The sequence below is a fragment of the Saccopteryx bilineata genome, chromosome 1, assembly GCF_036850765.1.
Source record: "Saccopteryx bilineata isolate mSacBil1 chromosome 1, mSacBil1_pri_phased_curated, whole genome shotgun sequence".
Taxonomy (NCBI): Eukaryota; Metazoa; Chordata; class Mammalia; order Chiroptera; family Emballonuridae; genus Saccopteryx; species Saccopteryx bilineata.
The window spans coordinates 247,511,981-247,531,387 of NC_089490.1; the positions used below are offsets into that span (position 1 = coordinate 247,511,981).

Here is a 19,407-nt window from a genome sequence, read left to right on the forward strand (position 1 = left end):
GGTTTCTCACATTGTGCCCCACATCCCCGCTGGATTGCCATCTCTCTTTGTATGACCCAAGCAGGATGTACAATCAATGAAGCATGGGAAGTACAGGCCTGTTGGTTAGGACTGAACAGAGAGAAGACAGGGTAAATTTAACATTAACCAGGTTAGTAAGGTGGAGGGTGGGCAGTGAGAAGAGGAAGGTGGAAACTATTGGTGGTAAATTGCAGCAACTGAGGAAATTTGTGATAGTCTACATTTACTTACGCATCTACTCACCCACAACAGTCACTGAGAGCCTGCTTTGTACTAGGCTAGAGATGCGTATAGCAAAGTGTTCAACTTCCCTTATGCCAAGTATTGTATCCTAGACATAAATAATTACTTCATTGTCATAAAATATATTCTGGAAATAATTATATAGCCCAATGTATTTGTTAAGATGCTCAAGACTGGAGGCTCTCTGCTGGGCTCAGTCTCAGCCTGACCTTCCTGTGCTCATTAAAGCTCCCATTTCTGTAAAATTTGAGTTATTATTCCCTATCTCCCAGAGGATTCTTGTTAAAATTAAATGATTAATACACATAAAGCATAGGGAATAGTGCCTACCACAGACTATGTACTCTTATTATTGATATAATCATTATGATTTAAAGAGACCAGAATTATTAGTTGAGTTTATCCAGTAAATTTCAATAAAAGTTTAGGTTTCCCATTGTCTATACCACCTGGCTACCTACGCATCTTCTTATAAGCTACTATTTGTGTAGCTTTTTAATTTTGTTTATTTACTTATTTTTGTGACAGAGACAGAAGGTCAGAGAGAGGGACAGATAGGGACAGACAGACAGGAAAGGAGAGAGATGAGAAGCATCAATTAGTCATTAAAGGCATCTTAGTTGTTCATTGATTGCTTTCTCATATGTGTCTTGGTGGGGGGAGGGGGAGGGCTACAGCAGACCAAGTGACCCCTTACTCAAGCCAGCGACCTTGGGCTCAAGCTGGTGAGCCTTGATCAAATCAGATGAGCCCACGCTCAAGCCAGTGACCTCGAGATTTTGAACCTGGGTCTTCCACGTCCCATTTCGACACTATCCACTGCACCACCACCTGGTCAGGCTGTTGGATATTTTGTGAGGATTTTTTTTACAACTTGAGCTGTGAAGAAGCAACAGTTCTCTTTCTCAGTATGCTTGTTCCATTTGTTAAATGATTACCGTGATGAAGAGCTGCTTTTTACCTTTGAAAACCCAGCTCCACCTCAGAGGTTTTCAGACAGAGGAAACCTATGGATGGATAATTTAGAGGGAAAAACCCAGTTTCTTTTCTTTCCAATTAGGTTGCTGTAAATGAATCCAGCCTGTGATTTCAGAGCTGGGGAGATGGGTGGGCTCAGGAATTGGAAGCAACAGAGGTGATGTTTCTGATGGAAATGTATGCACCATTCCAAACATAGTTCCTAAGGGCGGCATCAGGACAGATACCTTTTGAGGATTAAGAAGAAAAAATTGGCCCTGGCTGGTTGGCTCAGCAGTAGAGCATCAACCGGTTTGTGGAAGTCCCAGGTTTGATTCCCAGCCAGGGCACACAGGATCCCAGTTGTACGCATGCGGGAGTCTGTCTATCTCCTCCCTGCTTCTCATTTCCCTCTTCTCACTTGGGAAAAGTACAATAAATAAATAAATAAATAAATAAATAAGAAAAAATCTTTGGAAAGATAAGAGTAGAAAGGTTGAATATTCTCCCAGTTCTCCCCCAAATCAAAGTGTCCTATAAGGCAATTGCATCACGTGGACCCCTGACATACAAGTCACTTGTACAATTATGATGTGTCTTACTGTACAACTGCAGGTCCTTTCCAGTTAACTTTCTTAGTAAAAACATAGAATATACTTCCAACGTTGAACATGGGGACCTGCTGTTCTTTTTTAACATTTAATATTATTTTATATTAGTTTCAGGTGTGCAGCATAGTGGTTAGACTAATTATATACTTTACAAAGTGTTCCCCTGATATTTCAAGTCCCCACCGGGCACCTGACACAGTCATTACAATATCACTGACTATACTCCCTGTGCTGTACTTTATTTACATCCCTGTGACTATTTTATAATGACCAATTTGTATTTCTTAATTAGTCCCTTCATTTTTTTCCTCCTGGTTCATATGAACACTACAAAGGTCCAGGAGGGGGCAATGTGACACTTGAACTTCAGGAGGGCTTTTTTGTTTTGTTTTCACAAATGTTTTGGACTCCACCCTCAAATCGAGAACCCCAGAGATCAGGGCTGGAAAGCTCTGTAGACAGCTTGATGTCCAACACTCTCACTCACCAGGAAAGACTGAAAAGTCTGGAGAGAAGAAGGGACTCACTCAAGGTCACCCAGGCATTGAGTGGGAGGGCCACAGCTCCAACTTCATTCTGACTCTAAACCTCCCTTACTCCACACCCCCACTTGGCCGTTTACTTTGGGAGAATCTGCATAGTCTCAAAGTCATATTGTGTATTGTGTGGACATCTTTTAAAGAAATAAAATTCTCACAACTTCCTGGGTGCATAGGACTGAAATTATTTTATTATAGACAAATATACATAAAAATTCTTCATTACAGATACTAAAACTATGTAAGAATAAAATTCCATTTAAATTGTTTTTCCTTATCACTTGTATATTTCTATAGAGCAAAACAAATGTTACCAAGTTAAAATACAAACAAAACTTCAAATCAATGAAATTTAAATTAAGACTATTACTTGGAAAATAGGGATGAGCCCTGGCCGGTTGGCTCAGTGGTAGAGTGTCGGCCTGGCATGCAGGGGTCCCAGGCTCGATTTCCGGCCAGGGCACACAGGAGAGGCGCCCATCTGCTTCTCCACCCCTCCCCCTCTCCTTCCTCTCTGTCTCTCTCTTCCCCTCCCGCAGCGAGGCTCCATTGGAGCAAAGATGGCCCGGGCGCTGGGGATGGCTCCTTGGCCTCTGCCCCAGGTGCTAGAGTGGCTCTGGTCGCGACAGAGCAACGCCCCCGGAGGGGCAGATTATCGCCCCCTGGTGGGCGTGCCAGGTGGATCCCGGTCGAGCGCATGCGGGAGTCTGTCTGTCTCTCCCCATTTCCAGCTTCGGAAAAATACAAAAAAGAAAAAGAAAAAAAAAGAAAATAGGGATGATACTATTGTGCTGAAATGAACTATTTACTCATAAGTATATTAAGTAAATCTGGGTTTATTTTTAAACAATTACATGCTTATTTTTATCACCTTAGTTTCTTTCATATAAGCAGTCCTCAATAAATACTTGAATTTGCTTAACAATTTGAAATATTTTTATGTCAGAAAACCAAAATCTCTCTTCAGCCTGACCTGTGGTGGCGCAGTGGATAAAGCATTGACCTGGAAATGCTGAGGTCACAGGTTCGAAACCCTGGGCTTGCCTGGTCAAGGCACATATGGGAGTTGATGCTTCCAGCTCCTCTCCCCTTCTCTCTCTGTCTCTCCTTCTCCTCTCTAAAATGAATAAATAAAACATTTAAAAAAAAAGAAAAAAAATCTCTTTAGTTCTCTTCTGTTGTTAATCAATTGTTATTTTATCCTTGATGCATGTGCTTTCTTCCTTCCTGTCTCTATGTATACTTGTCTGTCTGTCTCTGTCTCTCTGTCTGCCTGTCTATACATTTCCTTTTTTAAAAAACATTATTTTATTTATTGGTTTTACAGCGGGGTTAGGGACCAATTGGTATCAACTCATAGTTGCCTCACTTTAGTTGTTCATTGCTTCATTGTGGCATGCCTGACGGGGCAAGCCCAGGGCCTCGAACCAGTGACCTCAGCATTCCAGGTTGATGCATTATCCACTGCGCCACCACAAGCCAGGCTCTAATTTTTAAATTTATTATATAAGACACTCAAACAATACATAAACATATGGAGTGAGAGTTCATGGTATAAGCATTGTAGAACATTATGTTGTACAAATATTAGGTTGACTTCTTTACAGAGGTCAAAACAACAGAAGCGCTAAAAAGATAGAATCTCATTTCTCTCACGTCATAATCTAGATATCAGCAACCCAGGGCTGACCTGGTGACTGCAAGAACAGGCCCTGTCCCCTCCTCTCTCACGGCTCTGCCATTCTGCACTCATGGCTTTCGTCTAGGTCTAAGATGGCCACTTCCATTTACACTCCCATGTCTGTAGGCCAGCCAGCAAGAACCAGGGCACAAAGAGAAGTGTAGGGCCTGTTTCTTCCCTTCAAGGCCACAACCTGAAAGTTGCATGTCCCACTTAGTCCACAGCCCACGACCAAAATCCAGACACACGGCCAAACCTAAGTACAAGGGCGACGGGGATGGGGGGGGGGGGGCAGGTACAGCACTTGGATAGCAATATGCCCACATAAAACTGTTACGTTTTAGAATAGTGGTTTTCAAATATGTCTACACAGTAGAAACACCTGGGAAACTTAAAAACAGACAGATAGAAAAAACACGCCTTCCCCCAAAACCAGTTAAATCAGAATCTTTGGAGGTAGGGCCTGGGTTTCTGCTTCTGCATTTTTGAGAAAGTGCCCTAGTGGTTTTAACCTCAGCTATAGAAGAAAGAAAGAACAAGTAGAGAGAGGTAAGGAACAGCCTCCACTTCCCACCCCCAGGGACGGCCCACCTCCGCCCCCACCCCCAGGGACCGCCCACCGCCGCCACCCAGCGGTTATTCCTTAGTTCAGTCAGTATTCCTCCAGACTTTCCTCTATGAATATACAAAATGCACACAGACATACAGGCACATGTGTCCCAACACCCACTAATAACTCCAGAATTTCTGTACAGGTGGGTCTTGGGATAGTAATGTTACCGGAAAAGCGTGAGCCTCTCTGCTTATTTGCATGGCACGTTACACTAATTTAAGAAAATGTGAATTATCTATATTCAAGAATGAGGGGGTTCTAATGGAGAATGTGAGGTGGTGGAAGAGCTAACGCCTACCTAAACCACCTCTTTGTTTGGCCCTGGCAAGTGAAACGTACAGAATCATTTATTTTTTCCCAGTGGTTTAAAATGTTATCCCTAGTACATATAAAATGTCCATATCTATAAAGATCTTTTTTTAAAAAAAAACACCTCTATTCTGTTAGTTCAGATTGCTCTTGTACCCTGACGCTTGCTCCCTGTCTCGTGTTGAATAGCTTCTCTCCTGTCCCCCGTCACCGCCACCCTCCACTTGCCTCCACCGCTGGGTAGATAGTTAAGAATTCTCGGATGTGTTGCTTCTGTTGTGTGAAGGGGTCAGTTATGAGGCATGGAAGGCTCTTAATAAATATTTCAAGTTCCACTTGAACTTTCTGTGGTAGCAAAAGTAAACTTTTGTTCTGCAACATGGTTTTCCTCATCTGTGTCCATCGTCCTCCAGCCTCCTGCTGTAATAGACTTTCTTTTTTAAAAAATTTTTTTTTATTCAGTGAGAGGAGGGGGGGCAGAGACCGATTCCAGCTCGCTCCTGGACCTGGGTCCACCAGGCAAGCCCACTAGGGGACGATGCTCTGCCCATCTGGGGCGTTGCTACATTGCTCTACAACTGCGCTCTTTCTGGCGCCTGAGGTGGAGGCCATGGAGCCATCCTAGCACCCAGGGCCAACTCGCTCCAATCGAGCCATAGCTGCAGGAGGGAGAAAAAAAAGAGAGAGAAAGAGAAGCGAGAAGAGGAGGTGTGGAGAAGCAGATGGGTACTTCTCCTATGTGCCCGGACCAGGAATCGAACCAGGGACATCCACATGCTGGGCCAACGCTCTACCACTGAGCCAACCGGCCAGGGCCTAGACTCTCTTGAGTTCTGCTCCAATGAAAAAGAATGTCACTTCTAACACTCCCTAGAGCCATCACTCAGATGTGTTCCTAGTGAGCACACTCTGTAGGAGCTGAAGAACGTTAAAGGCGGCGAAAGAGCCATCTCTGCTCTGACTCGTAGGTTTTGTTTTTTTTTTTTGCAATTTTCTGAAGCCGGAAACAGGGAGAGACAGTCAGACAGACTCCCGCATGCGCCCGACCGGGATCCACCCGGCACGCCCACCAGGGGGCGACGCTCTGCCCACCAGGGGGCGATGCTCTGCCCATCCTGGGTGTCGCCATGTTGCGACCCTCCTGGGTGTCGCCATGTTGCGACCAGAGCCACTCTAGCGCCTGGGGCAGAGGCCAAGGAGCCATCCCCAGCGCCCGGGCCATCTTTGCTCCAATGGAGCCTTGGCTGCGGGAGGGGAAGAGAGAGACAGAGAGGAAAGCGTGGCGGAGGGGTGGAGAAGCAAATGGGCGCTTCTCCTATGTGCCCTGGCCGGGAATCGAACCCAGGTCCTCCGCACGCTAGGCCGACGCTCTACCGCTGAACCAACCGGCCAGGGCCGGTTTTTTGATCTAAAGATAAACCACAAGCTGCAAATAGGCAAGAGTGCTCCCTCACAGGATTTTCAAAATTCATCATTTCTTTCTTTTTTGTGTGTGTGGTTTTTTTTTTTTTCCCGGAAGTTAGAAGCAGGGAGGCAGAGAGACACACTCCTGCATGTGCTAGACCAAGAACCACCCGGCATGCCCACCGGGGGGCATGCTCTGCCCATCTGGGGCATTGCTCTGTTGCCACTGCAGCCATTTTAGCACCCGAGGTGGAGGCCATGGAGCCATCCTCAGCGCCTGGGGCCAACTTTGCTCCAATGGAGCCTTGGCTGCGGGAGAAGAAGAGAGAGACAAAGAGGAAGGAGAGGGGGACTTCCACACACCGGGTGGATGCTCTACTGCTGAGCCAACTGGCCAGGGCCTAAATTTGTCATTTCTGAGGAAGAACACATTCTGTTTTTCTGCTCAGTGACTCAATCCACAATTCCACTCTGTGTCTTAGTGCCATTCCTTGCTTATCTGGAGACACGGTCGCTCCCTCAGAGAAGACGGAACATCAGAACATCTGTGCTTTGCAATTGAATTATGCTAAATCTTCCCAAGTTTAAAAGACACTTGATTACTAAGAAACTGCTTTGTCATACTAGACCTTACAGACAGGGGCAGCTCTTACCCAGTTGGCTACATTCGTGAATTAAACCCAACCAAACTGCTTTCTATATCATTCTATACTGTTGTGTTTTGTGTTAATAATCTCCCTCTTGGGACCCAAATTCTTATAGATACTCAATTGACAGTTAATTGAGTATTTTATAGCTTTTGTCTAACTCTGAGGTCAGAGTTGTAAGAAAAATGCCAATGATAAAAAGGTATTCCGTGAGAATGAATTACATGGTTAAATAAACTTGGAGAATACTGAAAGAAATAAAAAACAGATTCTGTCTGCTTGCTTGTGTGTGTTTCAAATACCACAAGACTGCAAAGTACTAGCGCAGGTATGTAAGAGTGGTGGCATGCACCATTCCCAGCTATACCTGGCTGTGGACCTAGGATGCCCTTCCATTTCTTCTGATGATGTGCCTATAAAACCGAGAGCAGGGTCTGCAAATTGGCAACCTGAAGGCCAAATCTGGCCTGACGGTGGAGTTCACTGGCCCATATAATGTTTTTGTTGTTGTTGTTGTTGTTTTGTATTTTTCTGAAGCTGGAAACGGGGAGAGATAGACAGACTCCCGCATGCGCCCAACCGGGATCCACCCGGCACGCCCACCAGGGGCGATGCTCTGCCCACCAGGGGGCGACGCTCTGCCCACCAGGGGGCGATGCTCTGCCCCTCCGGGGCGTCCCTCTGCCGCGACCAGAGCCACTCTAGCGCCTGGGGCAGAGGCCAAGGAGCCATCCACAGCGCCGGGGCCATCTTTGCTCCAATGGAGCCTTGGCTGCGGGAGGGGAAGAGAGAGACAGAGAGGAAGGAGGGGTGGGGGGTGAAGAAGCAAATGGGCGCTTCTCCTATGTGCCCTGGCCGGGAATCGAACCCGGGTCCCCCGCACGCCAGGCTGACGCTCTACCGCTTAGCCAACCGGCCAGGGCCCCCATATAATGTTTTTAAGATATTTAATCTACCATTTAAAAATGGGAAGCACTCACCAAAATTGTCTTGATTTCCAGTTGTTTTTAAAGAATGAAAAGGCCTGGCAAATGTAAGCCTGCATTCCAGCATCCGCCCCCCTGGAGCTGGGCATGGGCTGCCCCATTACGCAGGGCATGGTGCTGTGCTAAGCCCCATAAAACACTTGCATAGCCCTCCTAGGCAGTTGAGTCCATGACCTTGCCGGTCCAGGGGGCCTCAGGTGTGGTTGAACTCTGTGCAGGAAGAGTCAATGTCAGCCTATCAGACGGATGGACTGACTGTGAGTGGTCAATAGACTGAGGGAGACCTGGGCTGAGCGGTCAGGAAAGGAGCCTGTGAGGTCAGGAGGGACAGGTGACCAGCACCAGCCAGCAGCACTGCTGTTCATCACTAGGGCACCACCGGTTCATGCTGATTTTCCATCTGCTCCAGAATTTCCCAGCTGCCCCACCTCTACCTGTGAGGATCTTGACACGCGTGGTGAAAAATTGAGAGCTAAGGCCACAAGCTACAATGGTGCAAATGACTTTTAAATGGTACAAATCGATTTTCAGATGAAGCATGCTTGCTAGTAATTCCCCCGAGGGTGCACCAGCACAGAGAAGGATCTGGCTGTCATCGCATTCTTTGGCCACGCAGGGAAGACCCAGCTGTTCCTCTTAGCAAAGCAATACCTGGCTTCACCAACCAAGGAAGAGGTTGCTTGAGAGCCCGGCCCAGAAGTCTTCTAATTTAAACTCAGACAAAGAGAACAAAAGCGAGATGGCTTTCTTTGATATTATTTTCACAGTGGGTTGCAAGTCAAGGAAATAAATTACAAGCAAGCTCTGTGTTCTTTAATCTTATTTAATGCATTGCTATGCAGCCATAGCGAGTTAATAATTAAGGACCATTCTGCCTCCACCAGAGGTTTTGATCTGCAATGATGGGACTCCATAGTTTTGGCTGGTTGGGTTCCTAAGCACTCATTAATGTCCATTAACATTGGTCGAAATCCAAGGGGCAAAAGGCAATATGACAACAAATTCCACTTGCATCTAAGAAAAAGAGATTTCATCTGCAATTAGGTATGTTATGATTTCCATGACTTGCTTATTTTTCAAAATGATGTAGCTAGAAAGTAATCAAAATTTAAACTGTTTATAGCAATTCCATAACCCCACAATAAAGATTTTTTATCTCCAAACATTCAAGAAAAATCTTTAGGGAAAAAAAAATATGTTTTGCAAAGTAAAAATTAGTATCCATACACCCACAAAAGGATTTATCTTTCCTGTTAAGGTGTTTTTCATCTACTTTTTTTATTGCATTGGAATATGTGAGAACCCAGATTTCCATATGGCCATGGTCGAATAGCGCAGGTGGTTAGAGCATTGTTGCAGTATGTAGGGGTTGCCGGTTTGGTCCCTGTTTGGGGCACATACAGGAACAGATCAATGTCTCTCTCTCTTTCTCTCTCTCTCTCTCTCTCTCTCAATCTCTTTCCCTTGCTCTCTCCCTAAAATCAGTCAATCAATTTAAAATATATATATGCCTTTACTAGGAGGCAATAGTGTTACCCTAGATATTTTAATAATTAGATGTTGGACTCTGATTACTTGGTTTTCTTGTCTTTTCTCTCTATTGTTTCTCTCTTCTAGAATATTTTTTACAACTCTTCAGTTAATTCTTTAACTTCAGTTTCCAAGAGAACTCTTTCTTGTTCTCTCTTTCTCTCATATTTTGTTCTGGTTTTGTGGAAGCACCATCTCACCTTTGTCTTCTGCTTTCTGCATTGCTCTCTGTTTCCTTCAAGGTTATTATTTTGGTTGGGTGTTGCTTTTTTTCATTTTGGAACATTGCTCAGCAACTGAGCTCTTCTTAGCATCTGAGGTGGAGGCCATGAAGCCATCCTCAGCGCCTGGGGCTAACTCACTCCAATCGAGCCAAGGCTGCAGGAACGGAAAAGAGAAAGAGAGAGAGAAAAGCAAGAGGGGGAAGGGTGGAGAAGCAGATGAATGCTTCTCCTGTGTGCCTTGACTGGGAATTGAACCTAGGACATCCATACACCAGGCTGATACTCTACCACTGAGCCAACTCACTCAACAACCAGCCAGATCTCCCAATTTATGTGCATTTTTTTGTTTGTGAGATTGAGCATCATTTTATATAGTATAGAACCAATTGTATTTTCTGTAAAATGTCTGCTTATGTTCTTTATAATATGTAATTTTTATGTCCTTCTCTGAGATCATAAAAATATGTTTTTTTTCTAGTATTTTGTGGCTTTATTTATTTTTCATTTACTTAGTTGATTTGTTTGGCATTTATTTTTGGAGTAGACAAGAGATAGAGGTTCAGCCTGACCTGTGGTGGCGCAGTGGATAGAGTGTTGACCTGGAACTCTGAGGTCGCCAGTTTAAAGCCCTGGGCTTGCCTGGTCAAGGCACATATGGGAGTTGAAGCTTCCTGCTCCTCCCTCTTCTCTCTCTCTCTCTCTCTCTCTCTCCTCTAAAATGAATAAATAAAAAATTTAAAAAATTTAAAAAAAAAAAAAAAAAAAAGAGATAGAGGTTCAGTTTTGGTTTTTTCTCCAGTTGGCTGGCTGGCTGTCCCGAAATTGCAGTTCTCCCTCCATGTAAACCCACAACAACATTGTCAAAATTGTAGGAACTTCCTTATCTGATCTAGCCAGATTAACTGTCTCCCTGGTCATTAAGGCGAGACAATTAGCTTCAAAGCCACTGTGCAGGAAATTTCATTTGCAGGTGTAGAATATATAATCCAACCACTTTGGCCGCTGTGTCTGACCCCTTCATGTCGAATTGGGAGGGGGAGAGGGGGGCTCCTGGGGACATCTGAGGCTAATCAGAATAGCAAGTCTAAAACCCAGTTCCAAATCTCAGGCTTGAGTGGAGTTGAAGATGTAGAGCAGGGTAAGCAGGAAAGCAGAGAGAGAGAGTCCTGGCCAGCTACTGTGTGGGGCGTCAGAGCAAGATGCAGGAGGCTGAGACCTGCTGCCTGCGGAGAGCTGACTCTTTGGAAGCAGCCAGGCTGGGGGAGGCTTTGCTTTCCTGTCCTTTGCAAGTAGCCATGTAGCCATCCTCGTCTGATAGTGGGATTCTGACTAGGCTTTCAACGGCAAAGATGGGGCCCGGACTCCGGGTAGCCAGGCCTTGAATGTGAAACTGAAATAAGCTTCCTGGAGGAATTCAAGTAAAGGTTGGGATGGTGTCATTAGTTTATAAAGAAAGATGCTTACTTCCACTCAATCACATCTACATGTAGCGATCATTAACTTGATAAGTTAACTCCGTCTTCATCCAACTTCTACTAAATAAGTGCTGGCACAGTGCTGTGTTCTAGGAGAGAGTAGAATAAGGGGCCCTCCAAGTTCTCATGTGGGTGGTAAACAGGTAGGGCAGGGACACAGACAACACAGGTGCCATGCTCTGTGACAGGCATGCCCGGGCCCTGTGAGAGCCCAGCGAGGATGCAGGGCCCAGCAGGCCTTTACAGAGCCCGCTGCAGCAGGGGGGAGGGGGGGCTGGTGGTGACCGAGCAGCCTGTCCTGTTGGAAGCCCTCACTCTCTTTGCATGGGTTAAGGTCAAGTTCCTTTCAGAATTACAATTAATGAATTAATGCCACCTGCTTCTCATCTGTGTGGTCTCTTCTGCCAGGGATCTGAGATCCAGTGCCAGAGACTTTTTTTTTTAACATTTTATTTATTGATTTTAGAGAGAGAGAGAGAGAAAGTAGGAGAGGTGCGGGAAACGTCAACTCATAGTGGCTTCTCGTATGTGCCTTGACTGGGCAAGCCTGGGGTTTTGAACCTGCGATCTCAGCGTTCCAGATTGATGCTCTATCCCAGGGGTCCCCAAACTACAGCCCGTGGGCCTCATGCGGCCCCCTGAGGCCATTTATCCGGCCCCCACCGCTCTTCTGGAAGGGGCACCTCTTTCATTGGTGGTCAGTGAGAGGAGCATAGTTCCCATTGAAATACTGGTCAGTTTGTTGATTTAAATTTACTTGTTCTTTATTTTAAATATTGTATTTTTTCCCATTTTGTTCTTTACTTTAAAATAAGATCTGTGCAGTGTGCATAGGGATTTGTTCATAGTTTTTTTTATAGTCCGGCCCTCCAACGGTCTGAGGGACAGTGAACTGGCCCCCTGTGTATAAAGTTTGGGGACCCCTGCTCTTTCTACTGCGCCACCACAGGTCAGGCATCAGAGACATTCTTCATCTGAGGGACAGGGACGGGTTTCAGAAGGTCTGCAAACCCCTTAAATTTGGACACAAATTATGTGTGCTTGCTTTTTCCCTGGGGACAGGGTCATAGATTTTGTTAGAATCTCAGAGGCTTCTGTGACCCTGGAAAGCCTGAGAACCAGATCTAGAGTTCCCTCAACCTGATTAAGGATCTTTTATCTTAACACCATCCTTTAAAACAATCATAATCAGACTCTATCCTAGGGAGATGTGTGGTTACTAACACCTGGGCCCTTTAAACCTCTATCCCTTATCTTTCCAGCTCCACCCCCCACCCCCACCTGCCACCCTCTGCCAACCCCACAGGTCTGCTCCTTCCTGTCCTCACTAATCTTTATTTCGCAACTCCATACTAAACCACAATAACAACATAGGCAGTCCTGTACTTCACCGTCATAATGTGATATATCAAACAGAACGGGCAATTCCCATCTCCAAGGCAGTCGCTCATGTTTTGGTGCAGGTTTTTGGTGCAGAATGCTCAAATCCCAAAATCAAGTTCAACACACGCATAGCGAACGCTTTCTTTGTGCGGGACATCGTGCTCCACACTGAAGGAGACAGGGAGGGGAGCAGGGCGTCCAGACAAATTGAACCCGTCCCCACCTTCACAGAGGAGACGTTTTGGAAAACGTGCCAGGTGCTGTGAGGATTTAGAGAGGAAGTGATTGTTTCCTACCGGAGGGCGCAAGAGAAAAGGTCATGAAGACATTCGAGCTGGGCAGTATTTCTTGTCACTGAGGACGCCATGGACTTTTATCCTTGGTAACATTACTCTCTGCTTCTGAACCTTCAAGATGAGCCACTGGGCCTGAGGCTGACACCTGGTCAAGAGTACCCAGGAAATAAGGCCAGCAGAAACATTAGCCTTTGTCATAGAATGACAACAGAAAAAAAAAAGTGCAGGAGTCAAAAAGCATAGCAAACGCTGTAAGAGAACATACACGTGGAAATACATGGGAACTATATAGCATTATTACTATCATAATTTTAAAGTCTGGCTTTCAAACAGATCCGAGGCAGCAGGCATATTTTTCTAAGTATCAAAAAATAGAAAAACTTTTTTCTGGAAATACTTACAAACTGTGAGGGAGTTTCTGACACGTGGATTGAGGAGTGTGTGTAGGTACGTTTTCTTACTAAATCACCTGTAATGCAGCGTTTACTGCTGGAATGAGTCACAGCTGAAGTTCCAGTAGTGCCTTCAGATAGGTGGCTCCAAAGCAGTCCCACACTCGTTAGGAACCCCATCCAGTTTATTAGCCTTGCTCATACATTTCCTTCCTCTTTGTTCTTAGGATGAACCAACCAGCACCTGGCAAATTTTTCACGGCTTAGAGGAAGGCTCATCTAAATAAAGGCCGGCTAAAGTGACACTGCCAGGATTTAATCCTTCTCCGGCAGGCTGTGTGACCAGAAGGCTGATCTGCAGGTTACTTCCTTCTCGGAGACCAGATCATTAGGTCTCAGGGGCCCTGTGACATGGCGGCAGGAGCCAGGAGCTGCACGCAATGAGGAAGGTCAGAGATGCGGGCCAGAAGCAGGGGCCCCTGGAGCCAAAGAGTCTGTGGCCATCAAAGAAAATAGCAGCTGGAGCCTTTGTCCTGGGGCACAGCCACCTAGCCCAGAGCATCACACGGCCCTGCCGGCTGGCCAGGAGGTTCCTGCAGCCTGATTTAGGAAGTGACTATAATGACTGCAGGTGTGCCCTGTTGCACAGGAAGGGAGGTGTGAGATGTCCCCGGTAAGGCAGGCAGCTTGAGGCCGGGCTGGGGAAGCTCTGCTGGCCCTGCTGATTTTCGCAGGCCAGCTCCACGGAAGGGGACCCCGGGGCTCTAGCTGTCCCCACCTCCCATCTCCTACCCTTGAGGCCTCTTCTGCCTACCCCCCACCCCCAGCTGGCCCTTGATCAGGGCCCCTTTGCTGAGATGGATACGTGAGCCTGCGGCACGGGACAATGACAACAGTGTACGTGAATGGAGGCGGCCTGGTGAACCCCCACTGCGGCCCGTGGGATCGGAGGGAGAGCGTGGAAAGCGGCTGTCAGACAGACTGCCACCAGGAGGAGGAGGAGGAGGGGCAGGCTCGCCAGCTGACACCCTTTGAGAAGCTGACCCAGGACATGTCCCATGATGAGAAGGTGGTGAGAGAGATCACACTGGGGAAACGCATCGGCTTCTACCGAATCCGAGGGGAAATTGGAAGTGGGAACTTTTCCCAGGTCAAGCTTGGGATCCACTCCTTAACCAAAGGTAGGATCTGATCTCCGGAGGAGGATGACCCTCCCGTGTGCTATGGCCTGGGGGGTGGGCGGGGGTTTGGAGCCCAGGGCCAAGGAAGCAAGGGAAGCACTGTCACCTGAGGCCCTGTCCTCTGTATTTCAGTTCATTTTCACAGTAATGGGGTGAGGGCAATGTTTTTATTTCCACTTTACAGATAGGGAAACTAAAGTTCAAAGAAATCAATTGTGGTTCCAGCAGTCTGACCTTGGATGATTCTGACCCCGAGAACGTCCCCCACTGCACCATGCGGTGAACTCACTCACTGAGCGGACTCTCCTGGGGAAGTGGAGCCTGGCCTGGTCCCAAGGCAACTCATAGTCCAAGTGTTTGTGTATATATTCTGCTTGTGTTCATGTGTCAATACCAATGACACAGAACAGCCCAGGAGACCTCCCGGAGGGCCAGTCAATGGACAGCAGGGTCCAGTCTCCTCCCTCCTTACCAGAGGCTGCTACTTCTCTTACGTTTGGGGGAAAGGGATTTGATTTCAGGACTTCGCCTGCTTCAGTCTGCTCTGTATGTTCTCATTATTGCTAGGTTCCTTCTGTCCACCAGAGAGCCACTCCTGCTTGGGACCAGCCCCTCTAGATTCTAGAGGAGCAGTGCCCAGCACTCTGGCCTCAGGGGGACTCTGCACAGAGCCCAGCAATGTGGGCTCTTTTTTTTTTTTTTTTGGTATTTTTCTGAAGTTGGAAACAGGGGAGGCAGTCAGACTCCCGCATGTGCCTGACCGGGATCCACCCGCATGCCCACCAGGGGGCGATGCTCTGCCCATCTGGGGTGTTGCTCTGTTGCAACCAGAGCCATTCTAGCGCCTGAGGCAGAGGCCACAGAGCCATCCTCAGCGCCCGGGGCCAACTTTGCTCCAATGGAGCCTTGGCTGCGGGAGGGGAAGAGAGAGACAGAGAGGAAGGAGAGGGGGAGGGGTGGAGAAGCAGATGGGCGCTTCTCCTGTGTGTCCTGGCCGGGAATCGAACCCGGGACTCCTGCACGCCAGGCCGACGCTCTACCACTGAGCCAACCGGCCAGGGGGCCCAGTGTGGGCTCTTGCTGCCCCAACTCCTTGTGGGCACTTTCCTGGGAGCCCTCTTACTTAGCTGAAGCCTGGATGCTATCAAAGGGACTTACCAGACAGAAAAGGAACACTTGCAATTCAGTATAATTTATCAACTTCCTAAACCCATGGGTGTTGCCCTCTCCCTGAGAGTCCTGTCCTGACGTGTTCTCTCCAAGGACTCAGCCTCCCACCGAGTCTCCAAGGCCACTCTCTGCTTACATGTATTATCCTTTGATTTTGCTTCTTCTCCACCCCCAATCCCACGTTCCTCCCATCCCTGTATTCAGCCCCTATAGAGAAAGCACCATAATCACACACACGCACACACACGCACACACACACACACACACACGCACACACACATAAGCATGTATTGATATTACACACACTCCCAAGTCCCCTTCCATGCCACTCTGAGTGTCTGGGTCCATGTCCTCACAGCCTGGCTACTCACCTTACGTACCTGGGTAAATCACAGCCCTCTTGTAAGCCTCAGGGAGATCTAGTTCTGCAACTCACATCTAATTGGGACAGATGTTGCTTTTCAATGGTCTAGCAAGAATGAGAGAAAAAATATCAAACACATGAGAGGCTAAGGGCCAGAAACTGAGAGCAAAGACATGATTAGGAAGCAGAGAGAAGTTGGGTCAAGGCAAGTCAAGAGAGGAACTCAGGGAGGAGACGGTGTCCAGTTCTGCAGACAAGCCACAGGGGTGACACCTGAGCAGAGCAGGCTGGATAGGGCCAGCTTTGAGCAGTCCTAAGTGCAGGCGCACTTTCCCTGCTGAGGAAGAAGACCGGTCAGCAGGAAGCCCGGAGACTTGAGAATCAGACGAATTCGCTTCAAGTCCTCATTCAGTCACTTATAGGCATCTGACTTGGTGCGTGTGACTCAGCTTCTTTGGTCCTCGGTCATCTCAGCTATAAGACGGAGGGAGGCATGATTTCTCAAAGTGTAGGGAACATTAGAAATAGCATGTATGAAGTTCATGGCTGGTAGAAGCCACTCAATAAATAACAACTAACATTGGTACAGCTTTATTTTTTTACTTAAACTTATTTCAAAAGGAAATTGAATATTGTTAAAATAATGAAAACCTAACATCACTTGCCCTATGAATAGAAATGGCAAGAATAAATACAATGCAAACACATTTAAAAGATTTGTTTATTTATTTATTTCCCCAGCTTTACTGAGATAAGGGACACATAATATTGTGTATGTTTAAGGAGTACAGTGTAGTAATTTTATTTACTGACTACAATAAGGTTATTTAACACACCCATCACCTCACGTAGTTGCGATTTTTTAATATGCAGTGAGATACTTTTAAATCTACTTTCTTAACAACTTCAAAAGTTTTCAAGGAAGATTACGAAGTAATAGAAAGTATTGAAAACAGGCCCACAACCACGTGAAGGTTTTATTTTCGCCTCCATCACAGAGCTGGGCGAATGGACATGTGGGCGCCCTGTGAGTCAGTGCTATTTCAGACTGTGCCCGTGCATTAAAATCATCTCGCTCTCCTTGAATGATAAAGGTTCCACTCGGGGAAACACTGGCCTCATCTCGTCCTCCTGTATTTTGCAAAGGAGGAAGCGGAGCCCCAGAAGTGACTGTCGCGAGGTCACGGCAGAGACAGGTCTAGGACTCAGCTTTCCTTCTCTCCGCTGCGCTGCCCGGGACGTTGGTGCAGTGTGGAGGAGGCATCTTCCACAGCTGCCCCGACCAGCTTGCCCTGTGGGACCGCTGCCTTCTCCAGCACCACTTGCAGCTCAACTCCCGACTCCGGCTGATCATGGGCCCTCCCTCTCCCTTGTGGCTACACCTCCAGGAGCCGTTCTGCCCTCGAACTGCCTGCAGAAGGTCCGAGGGACAGGGAGCCATTAGGGAGCACTAGGGCACAGCTCAAGACTCAGAGAAAGGTCTTCTCCCCGCCTGGCCTTCTCTTGCTCAGTGTCCAAGGGAGACCTGCCACCACGCCTTTAGGTGGCAGAAGGTCGTGCAATACCGCGAAACTATACTGGCTTTGAAGTCAACCAGACCTGGGTGGAATCCCAGTCTAGTCTGCCTTCAAAGAAGTCTCTGTCCTTTTGGCCTGAGTCACACGTCATTCTGTCCCTGGAACAGGAGCCTACTCACATAGCTCACATTGCAGCACAAGGGCTGTGTTGTGCTCAGGTGGACCCACAGCAAGGAGCCCGGTCCCAGGATGGGACTGCCTTCACCCCTTCCCCTTCCCTGGGGCTGCGTGGTTTCTCATTTCCACTTCCCTTGATGAACGTGTGCCACCTTTGCACACTCTTCTGCAGAGTGGGTTTCTCTGCTCAAGTGTCAGAAGGCTCACGACAGAGAATGATTGATTGATGCAGGTCCTGCCGCCATGTAAACTCTCAGCTCTCTTCTCCCTCTCCATCTCTTCTTGTTTCCTTCTATTTCAGCTCAGATTTTAAACAGAGAGAGAATACTCTGATTGCTCACTGACCTGCCTGCCAATGGCAGGCCAGCTTCGAGTCAAGGGCACACCCCACGACTCTCTCTCTCTCTCTCTCTCTCTCATCAGAGCCTAGGGTCCACAAGACTGTCTTTGAGAAGGCGAGTAGAAAGAGGAGCAAATTGACAGGCATGTCCACCACTGAGACAAGAACCAGCAGAGCGAGAAATAGCCACGAGATGGCATCTAATTCCTTAGACAGGCTATGGTGCTGTGTGGGCAGAAGAAAGAAAGAGAAGCAACAACAACTGGTATTTATATAGTGACTTCCTTCTTGAACTCCGCAGCTTTCTGTTGTATTGCGAAATTGAGTTAATTCCAGTCCCTTGAGTTTCGGAGAACACGGTGTTTCCCTGCCAGGTAGCTGGGCACCCTGGTGGCCTCACTGACGTGCTACCCTCACTGCTCACCTGCCCTATTGTCAAAGGCACAAGTCACCCTCTGATTATGGGATAGTTGTGCGAAAGTGGAAGAAGGTCAACAGCACAGACAGTGGGGAAACTGGTTCGGAAGGAAGTTTAAACAGACCAGAAAATGTACCAGCAGGAGACTGAGCACATCAGACAAATGCAACAAAAAAAAGGAATTGCGGACTTCACCTCTGGACTCACAGACCCTTCCCCACTGGCCCAGCCCTGGTACCTTCTCATCGCTCTCCTGGCTCCAACCCTCAGTGAGCCCCCAGGCAACAGAAAGTAGGAAAAGGAGAGTAAAAGGAACGAAGAGGCAGGAGGCGGGGAACACCTGGGTGAAAATCCATCCAGTGAAGGCAGATGGCAGTTCCAGTGGGAAATAGTCTCTGGGGAGGGTGACAGAGTCAGGACGAAAAGACCAAGGTTTGTAAATGTGGAGGGGACAGGCGGCTACTCTGAGCAGATGAGTGTGGGAAGAAAAGGGAGGACGTGCCTCTGAAACCTTCACCTGTGAAAGAGGGTGGACTGATCAGTGAGTGGTTCAGGAAGCCTTGCTGGGAACCCCAAAGCCCCGGTCCCACGGCCTCCAGGCCCTGTCAGACTGGGTAACACAGACAGCAATTCGTGTCAGTGTGGGCCCCACACAAAGCCAGTTTGTCCAGGTTTGTCAGCAGGTTTCCTAGGAAATACAGACAGTCTGGATAAGATAAGGAAGGAGTTTCCCACGGAAGTGGAGGGTTTCAGTGCCAGGGGCAGCTTCTAGGACAGTACTTTTAAAAAAATGGTGCAAACTGCTCTGATCTCTAGAAAAAAGCTCCAATACAGGCCCCTGCTGGTGGAGTAGATTTTTATAGCTAACAGCTCAGATTCCCTCGGGCCTTGCAAGCTGATAAGGCAGGCTGAAGCCAGCATGGTTAGAA

The 19,407-nt window shown here is 47.5% G+C and overlaps 1 protein-coding gene across 1 annotated transcript in view; it reads left to right on the forward strand.

Annotated features, from left to right (window-relative positions):
* Positions 1–19,407, forward strand: part of NIM1K (NIM1 serine/threonine protein kinase) — a 41,303-nt gene that overhangs the window by 16,951 nt on the left and 4,945 nt on the right. The window contains exon 2 of the mRNA XM_066240608.1: positions 13,539–14,492. Coding sequence (XP_066096705.1) covers positions 14,198–14,492 — 295 coding nt within the window. The 5' untranslated portion in view covers positions 13,539–14,197. The remainder of the gene's footprint in view (positions 1–13,538; positions 14,493–19,407) is intronic.